This window comes from Hyaena hyaena, unplaced genomic scaffold (assembly GCF_003009895.1).
Source record: "Hyaena hyaena isolate Hyena2069 unplaced genomic scaffold, ASM300989v1 scaffold_1191, whole genome shotgun sequence".
NCBI classification, from domain to species: Eukaryota; Metazoa; Chordata; class Mammalia; order Carnivora; family Hyaenidae; genus Hyaena; species Hyaena hyaena.
In genome coordinates, this window is record NW_024081825.1 from 309,017 (window position 1) to 325,093 (window position 16,077).

The following is a 16,077-nucleotide window of genomic DNA, read 5'->3' on the forward strand; positions in this document are numbered from 1 at the left end:
ACCATGAAATTTGGAGGTAATATTATATTGCAGGGGAAAAGAAAGAAAACAAAACACAGAACAAAAGACACAAACATAATAATTTAAAGACACAAAGCAAAGTGATTTTCTGGCTTTGCAATTTTTTAAGTTATATAGGATATGAAGGCGTTTTCTTGTAGAGAGTGTGTTTTTACCAACTAAAAACAGCTCATTGCCAAAGAAGCAGCCAGCCTCTGGGAATTCTCTGGGCTCATGCTCCTGGCTCATATCTGTGCTTCCACTCAATGTGCTCTTTTTGAAAGCCATAAAAACACATGCCAAGCATATACACACCCTGTCCAAGTTCATACTTTAATTTAAACCAATAAACTGAAGCTGATGTTAGGGCCATAAGATTATTCTTGCCTTTTATAACCCATGACCTCCAAAAAAAATCAAACTAGAAATTATTACCAAAAACAAAACAAAACAAAAAACACCATGCTATTTTAATGATTATCAATTTCTGTCTTTGTCTTACATAATTGTTGTCCCAAGACTGGATACATCAAAGCTGTTTACTCAAGGGAGTTTCATAACCCGTGAATGGAGAAAATATTTTTTGTCTAGAAAGCATTCTTTTTGTTCATCTGTAGAGTGGTAATTTAATCCTACACTGTTGGGGATACCTCAGCAGAATGTTTCATGGGATTGTTACTTTCAGCCCTCTTCAAATTTATCAACTTCATAAAAGCCTCACAATAGATGAACACGAAGGTTTTTGTGATTCGGTTTAACACCTGTAGTGTAAAAGGTGTCCCTTAACTTGACTTAAGGGCTAATTTTCATTCCTTTGAAGTCAGTATATTACATGTAGGAGCAATTAAGAATAGTGAAGAAATTAAAACAGGTGTTTCACTTTAGAAACTAGGAGCTGATTTTTGTCTTTTGTGTGTTTGTTTTTTAGTTTTGTCATTTTCATTCCTGGACATTTCAGTAAAAACTCCATTCCATTCTACAGACATTTATTGAATACTTGTGTTTTATATCACCCAATTTTAAAGGGAAAAGGATAGAGAAATATCAGGTTGATAAGCCAGTGTCAGCTTTGAATTATATTCCTAGTTCAAAACTGCAGATTTATCTTTTCTCAGTTTGCCTCACCAACTAATTGATGTTGAAAAGGAACAAAAGGAAGATAAAACTGGAATCCTTATGGGGTTACACTAAAATCCTTAGAAAGGATAGTTTAAAAAAGAACTCTCTGTGGGAGAGAGACAGCTCTGAGAACAGCAGTCAAGATGAAAAGAAAGCTTTTTGAATCTGCCACTGAACCAATTCAGAATTCTGGAACCCCGTCAAAGGAGCTACTAATAGGTCACAGGAGAAGGGATGAGACCACACAAAACTCTTTAGGTGCACTTTCAGAAAATGAGCTCTATTCAGCCAGTGGTATCAATCAGGAGGTTTCGTCATGGGATGTATTACTATGCAGTTGAATCCATTCTGTGCTGCTTCTTTGAAAAGAAATAAGCATGCCCTTTGGAAGTATGTGATCTTTGAGAATTAGGAGCAGACATCTGACCAAGTTGCAGGAGGCAAATTACATGAGCAACTCCACTGAGAGGACAAGATTCAGAAGGAATCTTCATATTACTTAATATTTGTATTTAAGAAGGAAAGTATAAGAAGAGCTAGTCTTAGGTATTTATTCCAGGTAGAAATGGACAGAACAAGCAAGATCATTAGATCCTCCTTTTTTGTGGCCTTGGGGGAGGGCCGGAAGAAGAGATTTCTGAGATTGCTGAGGAAAATACATGAAATCTAAAGTATCATAACATCTGCCTTTCTCTATAAAATGATTCCCAGTAGAATACACAATATCTTCATTAGATACTTATTACGCCAAGGCCGATGAAATCCCACAGTAGTTCCTGACAGCATATTAAAAAATAGCTTCTTTCTTAGAGAAAAAAGTGTGCTCAGTTTTAATCAATTTTAACAATGTGCACCATAAAAATCTTTGAATATCTTTGTCCCTCCTTGATAGTTCCCGGTGGAGCTTGCTCCAGATGGCTATGGGAGGGAGTGGAGTGGGAAGCATGGTTGGATGAATTCATACATTGCCATTTACAAGATACACATCGATTGCTGTTCATCATCTTATTTTTTTTTATAAGAAGTCAAATTCAAAAAATTTTCACTGAGAACTTAGCACTCTTATCACACTCTTCTAGGCACTGTGACCTATACAAAGATGGATAAGAAATGACCTGTACCCTTTTCTCACCATTTAATAGAGAGATAATATATACATAATTCTATGAGAAAGCTGACTGTGATATGTATTATAATAGGAGTAGAAATTAAGAACAAGAGCTGAGTAAAAAGATTCATTGCACTAGGAATCTGTGCTTATGTCTCTTTGCTAAATATGGAACACTTCATAATCTGGAGTTGTGTTTTACATCTTTGTTCCACCCACCTCCTCAGCACTTCCCCAGTGCCTTGTGTAGAGTAAGCTTTTCTAGATTGTTCATAAAGCTCTGTTGGTGAGTTCCTCAACTTTGATCGTTGTGATAAAAAATGAGTAGGTATTGAAACTATACTTTAGGAAATCATTCTGTTAGTAAGCAAGTAAAAACAAAATGCGTATTTCAAGTTTTACTCAAAATTTAGCTTAAAGATAATTTTATCCTGGGTCTACTTTAACGACCAGGAGCAGAACAAGGGTTGGCAATTTTTTCCTGTAATGGCCAAAGAGCAAATATCTTTACAGGCCACGCAGTCTCTGTTCAACTGTTCAACTCTGCCAGTGGAGCATGAAAGCAGCCATAGACAGTATGGGGCTGTGAATGAATGTAGCTGTGTTGTAAAAAACTTTACTTGCAAAACCAGAGAGTGGAAGACTGTGATCCATGGGTCATAGTTTGCCAGCCCTTGATCTAGAATGATGTGATTTGTTAGATGTATCTTGAAAGAGAACAATTGTGTTAAGAAAACTTAAATTCTATTTCTGTGATTGAAATTTATGAAGAAATAAATCAGTGAGAGATATATGGTGTTTCTATGTAATTACATCAAGAAATGGACCAGTGAAGAACAAACTTGCTTCTAGTGGACAGAGAGGTAGGGGCAAAAACAAACAAATGAGCCCAGTCAAGGATTAAAATTGGTGCCATGCCCATCTCAAGAACAGTAAAATCCAATGATTAAGAAAATTACTATGGGAGCACCTAGGTGGCTCAGTAGGTTAAGCATCTGACTTCAGCTCAGTTTATGATCTCACTGTTGTGGGTTTGAGCCCCACATCAGGCTCTGTGCTGACAGCTCAGAGCCTGGAGCCTGCTTTGGATTCTGCATCTCCCTCTCTCTCTTCCCTTCCCTGCTCACATTCTGTCTCCATCTCTTTCTCTCAAAAATAAATAAATATAAAAATTTTTCTAAAATAAACGGAAATTACAGGGCACCTGGGTGGCTCAGTCGATTAAACGTCCAACTTCGGCTTAGGTCACGATCTCACAGTTCATGGGTTTGAGCCCCGCGTAGGGCTCTGTGCTGACAGCTAGCTCAGAGCCTGGAGCCTGCTTCAGATTCTGTATTCCTCTCTCTCTCTGACCCTCCCCTGATCACACTGTCTGTCTGTCTGTCTGTCTGTCTGTCTCTCTCTCTCAGAAATAAAGAAAACATTTTTAAAAATTAAAAAACAAAAAAAAATCCCACAAAAATTACTTTGGAGCTAAACTATCTGTCTCTGACATCTGGGCAAGTTACTTAACATCTCTCTGCCTCAGTATCTCTAAAATGGAATCATATTATTTGTAATAATACCCAAGATATCAAAACTTCATTGTAATGATGGGGAGAGTTAACACATTTAATATGCTTAAAACTGTATGGTATATGGCAACATGAAGTAAGTCCCAATTATCTTCTTGAGATAATGTTCTAATCCTTCCTCTCTCATAACTTTCCTGGTAAGGAGTCTTGGGAATTAGATGTCCAGGATGCTATATTTCTATCTAATAGGTGTCATTAATATTATATCCATTTGATAGACATAATCACCCTGGGAAAGAATATTTAGACTATAAAAAAAATCTTGGAATCAGGAATGAGACAGTAATGGACTGAACAGTAGATGCAGTTTTTGGTTTTCATTTTTAACCACTTCATCCAAATGAAGAGGATTCATTTCCTATAAAAATCTTGTTATGAGTTGTATTTTCTTTCCTGGTTAAGCACAATTAGCAGCCGAGGCAAAATTAAAATAGGCTCTCAATAAATTTTAGAAACTGGCCCAGGAGCCACTCTGCAGCAGCATGTAATAAACATGTGTTAATAATTAATTATGTGTGCCAGGCTGCTGCCACAATGTAGCAGTTCTCCTGGAACTTCTCTGCTTGCCAACCTTTCAGAGACCAACCAGGTCACCCCAACTGCCTTCTAACTGCTAAAATGTGTTACTGCCCATGTCGCCACTGTTGCTCAAAGTTGTCTTCAACCCTGAGCCACTGCTGCTAAGATTGCTACTGGGTTTGCTGCTGCTACATACAAATAAAGACCTTTAAGGAGAGCTAGGAAAAGGGAATTCTCAAGCTGAAGCCGAAACATGTGTGCCGTCTTGATCAAAATGTCAATAGGTAACCAAAGGTATACTCGAATCCAAGTTAGCTGTGAGTTAATGGTACAACACAGGATAAATCAATTAACCTTTCTGTATTTCAGTTTGATGACAAATAATGCAGATGCAATTTTTATTTTCAAGTTCACAGGATCTGAAAATGTATATAGGGCACCTGGTGGCTCAGTTGGTCAAGCGTTTGACTTCGGCTTGGGTCATGATCTCATGGTTCATGAGGTGGAGCCTCACATTGGGCTCTGCACTGGTAGTGGGGAATCAGCCTGGGATATTCTCTTTCTCTCTCTCTCTCTCTCTCTCTCCCTCCCTCTTTCCCCGCCCCCTTCTCTGTCCCCTGAAACTCATACTCTCTCTGCCTCTCTCAAAATAAATAAGCTTTAAAAAAAAAGAAAGTGTGAGGCACCTAGGTGGCTTGGTTGAGCATCCAGCTTTGGCTAACGTGGTGATCTCTTGGTTTGTGAGTTCGAGCCCCATGTCAAACGGTGCTGACAGCTCAGAGCCTGGAGCCTGTTTCAGATTCTATGTCTCCCTCTCTTTCTGCCCCTCACTCCCTCACACTCTGTCAATCTTTCCCTCAAAAAGTAGTAGACATTAAAAAAATATTAAGTGTATATAAAAGTGTTTTTAAAAAATACAAAGTACCGTATAAGGATATGAAGGGGTTTTTTGTTTTATGAGAAATGGTAGATATGTGTATCATTTTACAGAAATTTCCAAATTTGACCATCTGTGTACCTGATTTAATAAACATACTATCTGTATTCATCACTATTGATCCTATAAGGAATGATGTTGAATTTTATTTTAATTCAAACAGATGACCAGTTGTTTATTTGTACATGAACTCAAATCAAACTGTCATTGATGTTTGGGAGCATTCATTACAATAGTTCAAATAGAGGAAAATTCTCACTTTCAATGGAAGTGGTTCCATATGAACCATAGTTACTCTCTTGAGTATTTCAATTAAGCAATAAAGTATCTCCACTTAGACACTTTTAGATCTACAACCTAACCTAATAACCAAGCAAACCAAAATTATAAAATCTTGAGCAGGATATCATTCTTTCCCTCTCTCTGGACTATTTCATTATTAATCCTTTCTTTTAAGACTAAATATGTACATGTATACTGTATAACATGTATATAAATATATGCTATGTATATAATTTATACATTTTAGACTCAAAATTATTAGGGTTGTCTCTCTAAGATTCTATATCTAGAAACTAGAGTTCAGTAGTTTTTTAGTAATTATTACTATTTATTCTAAGCAGCAGTTTCTATATTTAATAAGTCTTAAATCAGGAGATACAATCAATGATTTCATTAGTATAAAGTGGGGAATCAGAGACTTTGTAAAGTTTCAAAATATTTTCTGCATTAATATTCAGAAAAACTCAAGACATAAATGATTCATTGAAAAAATTACTACATAGCCTAAAAGCATAAAGAACCCTTTCAAAAAGGGCAGGTTCACACTTCTCTGCTAATGGATCATCACATGTCTTTTCAGTGAAACAATGGAATGACTCTCTTTCAGTGGCTTAATAATGATGTCTTACACAGCTTTCAAGTCCTGTCCAAGGCAGTACAGATTGGATATTATGGAGGGAAAGACACTGTTTTTCACATTTGTCATATATCACAGAAAGAGAGATACACATTTTCTTGATATCTTTGGGTGCAATGAGCACTGTTGAACTAAATGTGGCATGTGGATTACTCAGCCCATAAAGTTTAATGTATCTAATAGTAGTCATTACTTATGATTTTCTTTAGAAGTTCTAATTTGAAATTTTCATATTTTATTTTACTAATCACCACTAATTTTTCTTTTTTTGTATTATAATTGTGTTTGAAAACATGTTTTTAGTACTTGTGAGTTAATTGACATATATATTGGCCTCTGCTTCCAGTTACTGGCACAAAGCGTCTATAAAACCCTTGGAATTTCTTAAGTTATAAGAGCACTAGGAGCATCTCTTGTTCTAATATTTGTCTTTGACCCTGTCTCTTGACACAAGGCTTCTAAAACTGTAGTAAATTCGTAAGTGATAAATGTAGTAGGAGCATATTCTCTTCTAATAAAAGGACTCTGAGTGGGCTTCTGGACGGCTGCTGGTTGGGTGCTGGTCACCACATAGGCCAAACTATGAATGATTGATGCTTGGAATTTTCAGTCTAAGCCCTCACCTCCAGAGAGAAGAGAGGGGCTGCAAGTGAAGTTAATAACTGATCATGCTTTCACACGGAAGCCTTCACAAAATCCCAATAGTACAGGGCTCAGAGTGGAAAGGTGGGTGAACACATCTTCACCAGGAGGGTGAATAAAGTGCCGCAGCTCCACAGGCACAGAAATATCTGCTGCTGGACCCTCCCAGTCCTGACCTTACCCTATATATCTCTTTATCTGGTGTTCATCTATTTTCTTTATCATGTCCTTTAATAAACTAGTAAATGTGTTTCCCTGAGTTCTGTGAACATCTCTAGCAAATTAATCAAACCCAACGAGGGGATCTTTGAAATGTCTGATCTATAGCCAGTTCATCAGAAGCACTAGTGATAACCTGGGCTTGCAACTGGTACCTGAAGTATGAGGTGTAGGTGGGGCAGTAGGACACCAAATAGTGTCACAGAGAATTGCATGTATGGGGAGAAAAAACTCCACACCTTTGGCATCAGAAGTGACGTCTTTTATGTGAGGAGTAAGAGAGACTCGCAGGAGAGAAAAACACAGTAGGAAAGTAGGTTTTCCCTACATAGGAAAGTAGAAAATGGAATTTTTGTACTATAGTACTATTTGTGAAAAACAAACAGCTCCTTCTGAGGAACTTCCTTCTGAGTGTTTATTCATAGCTTTTCTCTAAGTACAAGATACAGGTTTGCAATACAGAGTCAGTTGATTCAAACGGTGGTGAAAAAGTCAATCTATCAAACAATGTGGCCTGTTTTCCCTGCAATGGATAATTTGGTATCAAATCATGCAAATACGTCAGTAATCTCAGGTCTTTCATCGCCTCCTCCCACCATCACATGCTACCAGCAAAACACTCTGAATTCCTTTGAAAGTATTATTATATAAAACAAGAAATTGCTTATTAATAGAATAAATCCAAATTATGAGACTAAAGCTGTTACCATACAGCAGACTAGAGAGAAAACTGTGTTAAATTGTTTATTTTTACTTCATTCCAGTACCTTTATTAAAGCTGCCTTGTTGTGTTCTATATCACAGGGTGGCTCTGGTTCATAATGGGATGTTGTTGTACTTGGATAAGACTGTTTATCCCTGTCATTGATTTTAGTGGCTGCACTTCCTTTAAAAACTACTTATTCTTGCATTGTACTACATGTATCTTGTTTAATATGTATAATTTTTAAAATTCAGTGTTTGAAACTTTGAAAAACAGACCTTGTACATATGGTACAACAGCTTGACCTAAATGTTCAACTTTCTTCTACACTACTACATATATCATATTTTTAAGCCTTATCTTGAAAATAGGAGTTTGATGATTTATTTTAGAAATATTAAGTAATAGAAACTTCAGGGTAAAAATGGGGGAAAGAACCAGATACCAGGCTGTCCCTTACTGCATAACAAAATGAACCACCCTCCCATCTTCTCAAAGGATGGGGGTGGAGAACAAGCCAAGAATTCAAGAAAAAAACAGTCTTATGCCATTCTATGATATAACTAACCTTTTATATATCCAAGGAGAGAAAACACAAGATGCTAGTAAAGAGTATTGCATTTCTAAATGTGCTCTCATTGCCCCCAACTTCCCCCCCAGTAAAAAAAAAAAAAGAAAAACAAAAGAGTCATAGATAATACTACATCCTTAATTATACCCTCAAATCCAGAGAAAAGCAGCCTAAGAAACTGAATAGGAAATCAGGGGGAAAATAAGTGAAAACTCCAAAGAACAGAAGCCTGGAGGACTGCTAATGGATCTGAGGAGAGAAAGAAAAGGTAGGGCTGCATCACTCTGCCCTGGACTAATTTGGGGTATTGTACAGCTGCAGTCCTCAGAAGTGCGATAAAAACCTAGATGAGTTGAGTGGGCTCTAAGAAAGGACATTTAGGAGGATCTCAAAAGAGTGGTTTTCAACCATATTCATTATGCCCTTTGCTACTCATGCTTTGCTATTAAATCTTTAATGCTTTTATTCTATCCAATTTATTTTCTTCTGCAATATTGATTTAATCCAACTATTTTTTATTATGTTTCTGAATTTATATTCTTAATAAGATCTATAGCACAAAGCACTCATGGGAAATCTGTTTCTTAGATTTTGTATGTCCCCAAATTTTCTGATTTTTAATTGTATTTTGAATCCTTCTTTCCTGTCTTCCTACCTGATCTCAGTCATTCATAGGGGTGGGCATCTCTGTCCAGTCCAAGACTGCTATGTTGCTTAACACCAGGGGACCCCCTTTGCATTCTATTCTATGTGAATTTTTCTCCTTGAAGTTGGTTTTGATTTTCTTTGCTATCATATAACGTGACTCATTTCTCCTAATATACATCATAATTTCAAAAACTGAAATTAGCTTATTTTGTTAAAGGCTAATTTTCAAAAAGATACATAAAATGAATATACATCAAAAATTTTATTTAACCTCTTAATGAGGAAACTGGTAAGGTACTATGACCAGTTCAGAGGAGACATTAAGGAGCAGAGACATATGCATATTAGATTAAGGAACTTTGAAGCAAGTTTACAAATAGATGGAAAGCAAGTCTACCTACAGAGTAACAATCAGTTGTGCTTCACCAGACACAAACAGTTTGAATTGCTATAGATAAGAATAACTAGAATTATTATTAGTTTTCATCAACTTACATTATGGTAAAATATCTCAAAGATAAAGACATGTAAGGAAATCTGATGGATAAGCTAGAATTTTTTTCTGTTTCATATTCTTTCACAATTTCTCCTGATACCTTTCTCTGAACCATTCTTTGAAGTGTTGCTTGTGTTCTACTCTTATGGAGTCTGAGACGTGGGGGAGAGAGAACTTAGGTCTCCTGACATTCTTACTGACATGTCAAGCATTTATCTGAGGTTCAGTGATACTTTTTGTTTCTCTGGTTTCTTTCTTTCTTTTTTTTTTTTCTCTCTCTCTCTCTCAAATTGATGTGAGCTCTAATACAGAGATATTTCAAGTTTATCTAGATCCATGAGTATCTCGGAGATCCTTTCAGATGTCCATAACATCAAAATTATTTTTTTTCAAAATCATTTTTTAATAAAACCCAGACATTTACCTTTTTCACTGTGTTGATAGACTTTTGCACTCAGGGTACAAAAGTCACACAGTAGATAAAATCTCTGGCACCTAGTGTCATGGCAGTGGCCGCAAATTGTAATCATTTTATTCTATTCCACTATGCACTCAAAGTAAAAGTGAACATAAAAATGCCCTAATGGTACAGAAAATGAATTCAATTTTTAAAATTCCTGATCCTTGTGTATGCAAGGATTAAAAAGTGTATACTTTTTAATGTACTGTGCGTGAAAGGGGAAGTATACATGTAAGCAAGTCTAGTCCAACCAATATATAATAGCTATTATATAGCTATATATATATTATCTATCTATCTATCTATCTATCTATCTATCTATCTATCTATCTATAGAGAGAGAGAGAGGAGAGAGAGAGAGAGAGCACTAATATAGAGCTCTTGGGGAAGAGCTCTTGTGCAATTCTTTTAATTTGCTAGCTGAAGTAGCCCTTATGAAAACATGACTTGAAAAATGACTAAAAGATAATCTTTTTAAAATTGTTATTTTAAAATATATGTACAATATGATTTTGTTCTAATGAAAAAAATCTCTCTATACCTAGCCATCCATTTATCGACCTTTGTATCCGTATTAAAGCTGGCTGTTTCTGAGGGTTGTAATTTCAGCTTGGTTTAGTGCATTTCTGTTGGTATATTTCTTATGAAAACAAAGTCATTATCTTAAATACATATATTCACAAGAATAAATAAAAGAAAAAAGGAAACGGAGACACTCAAAAATATTAAAAATATGTATTTCACAAATATCTGAGAATTCAGTAAACACATAATAAATACACAGTAAGAATTATTTGCTTTGATGATTTTGGGGCAATTGGAAACAAAAGAGAAAAAATGAAAATTGACCCCTGTATTTTCCTATGGCTGCTGTGGCAAAGTACCATAAATTTAGTGTCTTAAAACAAAAAGTTATTTTCTTACAGTTTTGGAGGCCAGAAGTCCAAACTGTGTCTTAGAGGTCTCAAATGAGCTTTGGTTCTTTCTGGAGGCTCTAGACAACAAGCTGCTCCTTGCCTCCTCCAGCTTCTGGCGGCCACTTGCCTTCCTTGGTGTGTAGCCTCATTACGCCAGTCTCCGCCTCTGTAGTCACATAGCCTGACCTCCTCTGTTGTCAAATCTCCCTCTGATTCCCTTTTAGAAGGACACATGTGACTAAGTTTTGACCCAACCAGATAGTTCAGAGTAATCTCATCACAGTCTTTAATTTAATCACACCTGCAAAGAATCGTTTCCCATATAAGGTTAACATCAACAGTTTCCAACAGTTCGGACATGGATATCTTTGGTGGTCATTATCCACCCTATCATGACCCACTGCTTCACATCATGTACAGAAATCGATTCTAGGTAGAGTATAGGTCTTAAAAAAGCTTACAAAAGTTAATCTAACAAAATAACCTTATGATTTTGAGGCAAAGATATCTTAAAGGTGACATAAAAAAAAGCACTAATTACAACCATGAAGGAAACAACAAATAGACTGCTAAAATTAAGACCACGTGTGGCTCAGTTGGTTAAGCATCTGACTCTTGATATCAGTTCACATCATGATCTCACAGTCATGGGATCAAGCCCTGTGTGGAGCTCCAAGCTGAAGGAACTCCAAGCTGAGCGTGGGGCCTCCCTGGAATTCCCTCTGACCCTCCTCAACTTCTGCATGCACCCTCTCTCTCTAAATAAATAAATGAATAAACACTAAAAAAAAAGAATGTTAAATCTATGTACCTATGTGGATGTCTAAAGTTTATTATTAAATTAAAAGAGAAAGGCGAATAGAGCTACTTACCGCATTATTACATTTTTAAAAAATGTTTAAATGTTCATTTATTTTGGAGAGAGAGATGGGATGGGAGGTGGAAAGAGAGAGTGAGACAGAGAATCCAAGCCAGCCTCCATGCTGTCAGCTCAAAGCCTGCTGTAAGACTCGAACCCACAAACTGTGAGATCATGACCTGAGCCACCCAGGCATCCCCATTATTTTATTTTAAAAAATAAAACTAGGGCTATATAAATATTTGTATGTGTATAGATATATGATAGAAAAAATATCTCAAAGTGGGATGAAAGAAGAAGCTGGAGAAATGAGAATTTTTTTTAATTTTTATGAAAGACATAAAAATTAAAATACAAATAATTAACAATAATAAATCAAGTTATATAATACTCAATAGGTACCAGACACTCTTCTTTTATTATTTATTTAATTATTACAGTAAGTAATTACTTCCTTTCCTCATCCCATTACAATATATAAGGAAACTGAGGCTCAGGATAAGATCATCATGCCATCAAGAAACAGAGTCAGAAGTTAATCTCATGTGAGGTTAATGCTGTTAATGGCATGCTAGTCTCGGTCTGTGAAAAATAATATATATTTATGATATAGTATTACTATATTGAACAATTATCCAATAACACTCTTACCATCTCACTAAGTCGAGTCCTAGAGAGCAAAAGATTGTGTTTGTTGAAAGAATAATTGTTACTGAATAAAACATAAATAAAATCACTAATTTCATGTAATGCTTGTTTTTCAAAGGTAGTGAGAAAAATACTGGACAACAGTTTCTTCATTTATTTCTCATGGATGGAAGGCCCACAGTTAAATACGGATGTGGAAGTCCTCAAAATATCTTGACTCTCTCTGCCAATTATAGCATTAACACAAATGTATTCATCCCTATCACAATAAGGTAAGTCCTCCACAGTAGTTCTTTGAATTATACTGCTGAGACTTATTTTGTAAATGTTATTTGTATGTATAATACCCACCCAGATATGAAAAGAAAGACAAAAAGTTCTATCTAAAAGTTGTCTCACCAGTTTTTTCAGTTTGATGGAATAAGCTATAAATTAAACTAAGGTATAATATGATACCATCCAGTGACAATCCAATTATACACAAAATGAATTTCTTTAAAAATACCATGGAGCAGATAAATAGGTTAAAGAGTCATGTGGCCCACTTGAAATTAAGATCTAATGTAATTGTTCAATAAAATATCTATTGAATGAAAATAGCTGTTCAGCAGTTGGGGTGGGTGGCCATTGTCTCTGCACAGAAACAAGAAAATGCAATAGGAAAAAATGAAAATTAAATGGAAATGTCTTTCTGGGGGCATATAAACTTTTGGAAGGCAGTCTTAGAATTAATTCATACTTCAGAATTAGGACATCTCGGAAGAGAGATGACTAAATATGATGGTCTCATCCCAAGGGCATTACTGAACAAAATTTACATGTAACAGCCAAGAATTTAAAATTCTTTACCTGTACAGCAATCTAGTGATAATGGTCTAAAGTTACTCTCTGTCAGTTAAAAATAACATTTTGTGTCCGAGTTTGTATGTTAGATGACAATTGGATACGATAGTGTGATTAGCCAGAATCTTGGCTAACCTGTGAAGGTTTTATAAATCAAATAAGCTTTACCAGAGTCTGTATCAATCTGAAAATAAAATCAAGGAAATTGACAACAATCTGAAAATGTAAACTCCTTAGGCAGGGACAGCATCTTACTCATTTTTAATGTAGTTTGCAAGGCATCTGACAGAAAGATGCTAAGTAAATGTTTGAATGAAGAAATGAGAGTGTCTGGGCTGGGCAGTTCAATTGGTTATGACAAGAAGGCAATAAAATTACCCTAAGGTAATGAAATTAGTATTCACAGATTAGGAAGACCCTTTTGGAAAAGAGAGTTGTGTGCAGACAAAGCAAATTTTCAGAGCAATGGACTGAACTCTTATTTTAATCATCTCTCTTACAAAAGTTGCAGTTGCTCACAAAAAAAAGTGAGATGAGAAGGTGAATAACTTAAAAACCAATTTAGAAGGCATTTCAATTGATAACACCATAATTTTATACAATGTAATAATTTCACACAAACAATGGCACATTTGATCACATATGATGTAATTTCTGGTTTGGTCAAATTTTCTTAAAGGGACACTTTCATTTCTTGCCTTTAAGTAATGAATACTTAACTAGGCAGTCCTCAAACTATTCAGAGCCTTAGGTAGCTTGAAGATGAAACCATCCTTTAAAGAAATATTGATACTTCTAGTAAAACTAAAAACCAAAGACTTTCTAAGGCCTTCAATTATTTTTATCCAAGGGACACCTGGGTTGCTGAGTCAGTTTAGCGTCCAACTTCGGTTCAGATCATGATCTCACGGTTCATGGGTTTGAGCCCTGCGTCGGGATCTGTGCTGACAGCTAGCTTGGAGCCTGGAGCCTGCTTCAGATTCTGTGTCTCCATCTCTCTCTGACCCTCCCCTACTCAAGCTATGTCTGTCTGTCTGCCTGTCTGTCTTTCTCTCTCTCTCTCTCTCTCATACACACACACACACACAAATAAATAAAATATTTTAAAAAATTATTCTTATCTAAAATTTAGAAAGTGAAAAAGAGATACCTCCACTGACACAAAAATGCAAATCTGCTTTGTCTTATACACAGTATCCTGCAAGATAATAGATTACATTAAGGGATGATCCTAGGACTATATTGTATATTAAATATTATATTAATTATTTAAGTTTATATAATATAAATAACAAGTACATACTAGAAAATTCTTCAAGAAGTTTTTCTGTGAAGGTATAAAAAGAGGTAAGGTGGTAACTAGAGGGAGGTGAGGAGTCAAAAGGGAAAAATGTAGGATTAGAAATTTGAGCATGTTTAATTTTGGATTGGACATACTAGTTGAGCGGAAGGTGTTAATACATAGAAAAATAATGAGTAATTGAGAACATAAAGTCCCTTAGAAATATCAAGTGATAAGATAAAACCCACATGAGAGAAGATTCCTACCAAAGGGAAGCAAAAATGGAAATAGAGACTTCTGATCTCTCTCTGTGTACATCCTTTGGTCTATACTACCTTTTGCTTTACCCCTATCTGTTCAGTTGTTTCTGTTACTTTCTCTTTCTGTCTTGCCTTCTCCACTCTTACTTCTCCATCCTTAACTGGGCACAAGTTAAAATTAAAAAGGGTCTTTTGGGGGTTGCCTGGGTAGCTATGTCAGTTGAGCATCCTCCTTTTGATCTCTGCTGAGGTCATGGTTCTCATTTTCAGCCCCACTGACAGTGTAGAGTCTGCTTGGAATTCTCTTCCTCTCTCCTTATCCCACTCTCCCTCTCAAAATAAGTAAACAAACTTTTTTTTTAAAGTATATATTAAAAGGATTTTATTGTACAGCTCCTTCTAACCATCTTAATTATCTCTGACAGGACACTTGTTATGCAATTTCAAAACAAATTTGTCCCTAAAAAGCATCTGAATTAAGTTCCTTTTTAATCACATGAATGTTGTTGGAATTTCTTCTGCATTTAAGGGTCCTTGACAATAAAATACCATAGCATGATTAATAAGAATTTACTTTAAAAAATTAGTGGAAGGACCTCCAAGGTAAACATGTAAAAGATGACTTGGATTTTTACTTTGTTATTAGCCACCAAGGCTAAACATGTATTTCTTCCTACTAAATCTGCATCGTACCTATAGAATAGATGACAGAAGTAGAACAAACTTGAATAAGCCACTTGTAGTGATTGAGGTCAATTCAGTATCAAGATAGAAGTTCTTCTAAATGAAATGGAGCAGAGATCACAGCTCTACAGATAGATTGTAATTCATACTCATGCACAGTTTGTCTTTCATTTCAACAAATTTTGAAAGGGATCACATAGAGAGTCTTAGTTTTCACAAGGGTTATTTTCCTTTGGAGAAGTTCAGAAGAAATTGTCTCACTATATATATATATACTTTTTAAAGTTTCTGAAGTTTAAATTTTTCTGACACCTTTTGTGTCTGTCCTGAACAAAAGCTGACTCTTTATTCAGCATTTTGTTCTGTAAAAAAGTCCTGTGTCCTTTCCTCTAAGTAATTTACTGTGTCATCTGCATATTTTAAATCCACACAGCCCATTCTACCTTCCTTGGATTCCTCAAAGACTTATCCAGAGGTGTAAAATTTTCCATGTATATCTAATTCATACTCCAATGTCTAGTGATTCATTTTGGTTAACAAACGCTTAGGGTAACCAAAACTGAGTGGATATTGACCAAGAATCGCAGAACTACAAATCATGGCCAGGAATTGCAGAACTACTAAAACCACTTTTTAGTAGCTGGCCAGTGTAAAGGAGTGCATGCAGGG

General features: G+C 35.7%; 1 protein-coding gene across 1 annotated transcript in view; it reads left to right on the forward strand.

Annotated features, from left to right (window-relative positions):
- Nucleotides 1-16,077, forward strand: part of LOC120224556 (protein eyes shut homolog) — a 428,677-nt gene that overhangs the window by 272,454 nt on the left and 140,146 nt on the right. Inside the window, exon 5 of the mRNA XM_039222821.1 lies at nt 12,458-12,611. Within this exon, the coding sequence (XP_039078752.1) occupies nt 12,458-12,611 (154 nt within the window). The remainder of the gene's footprint in view (nt 1-12,457; nt 12,612-16,077) is intronic.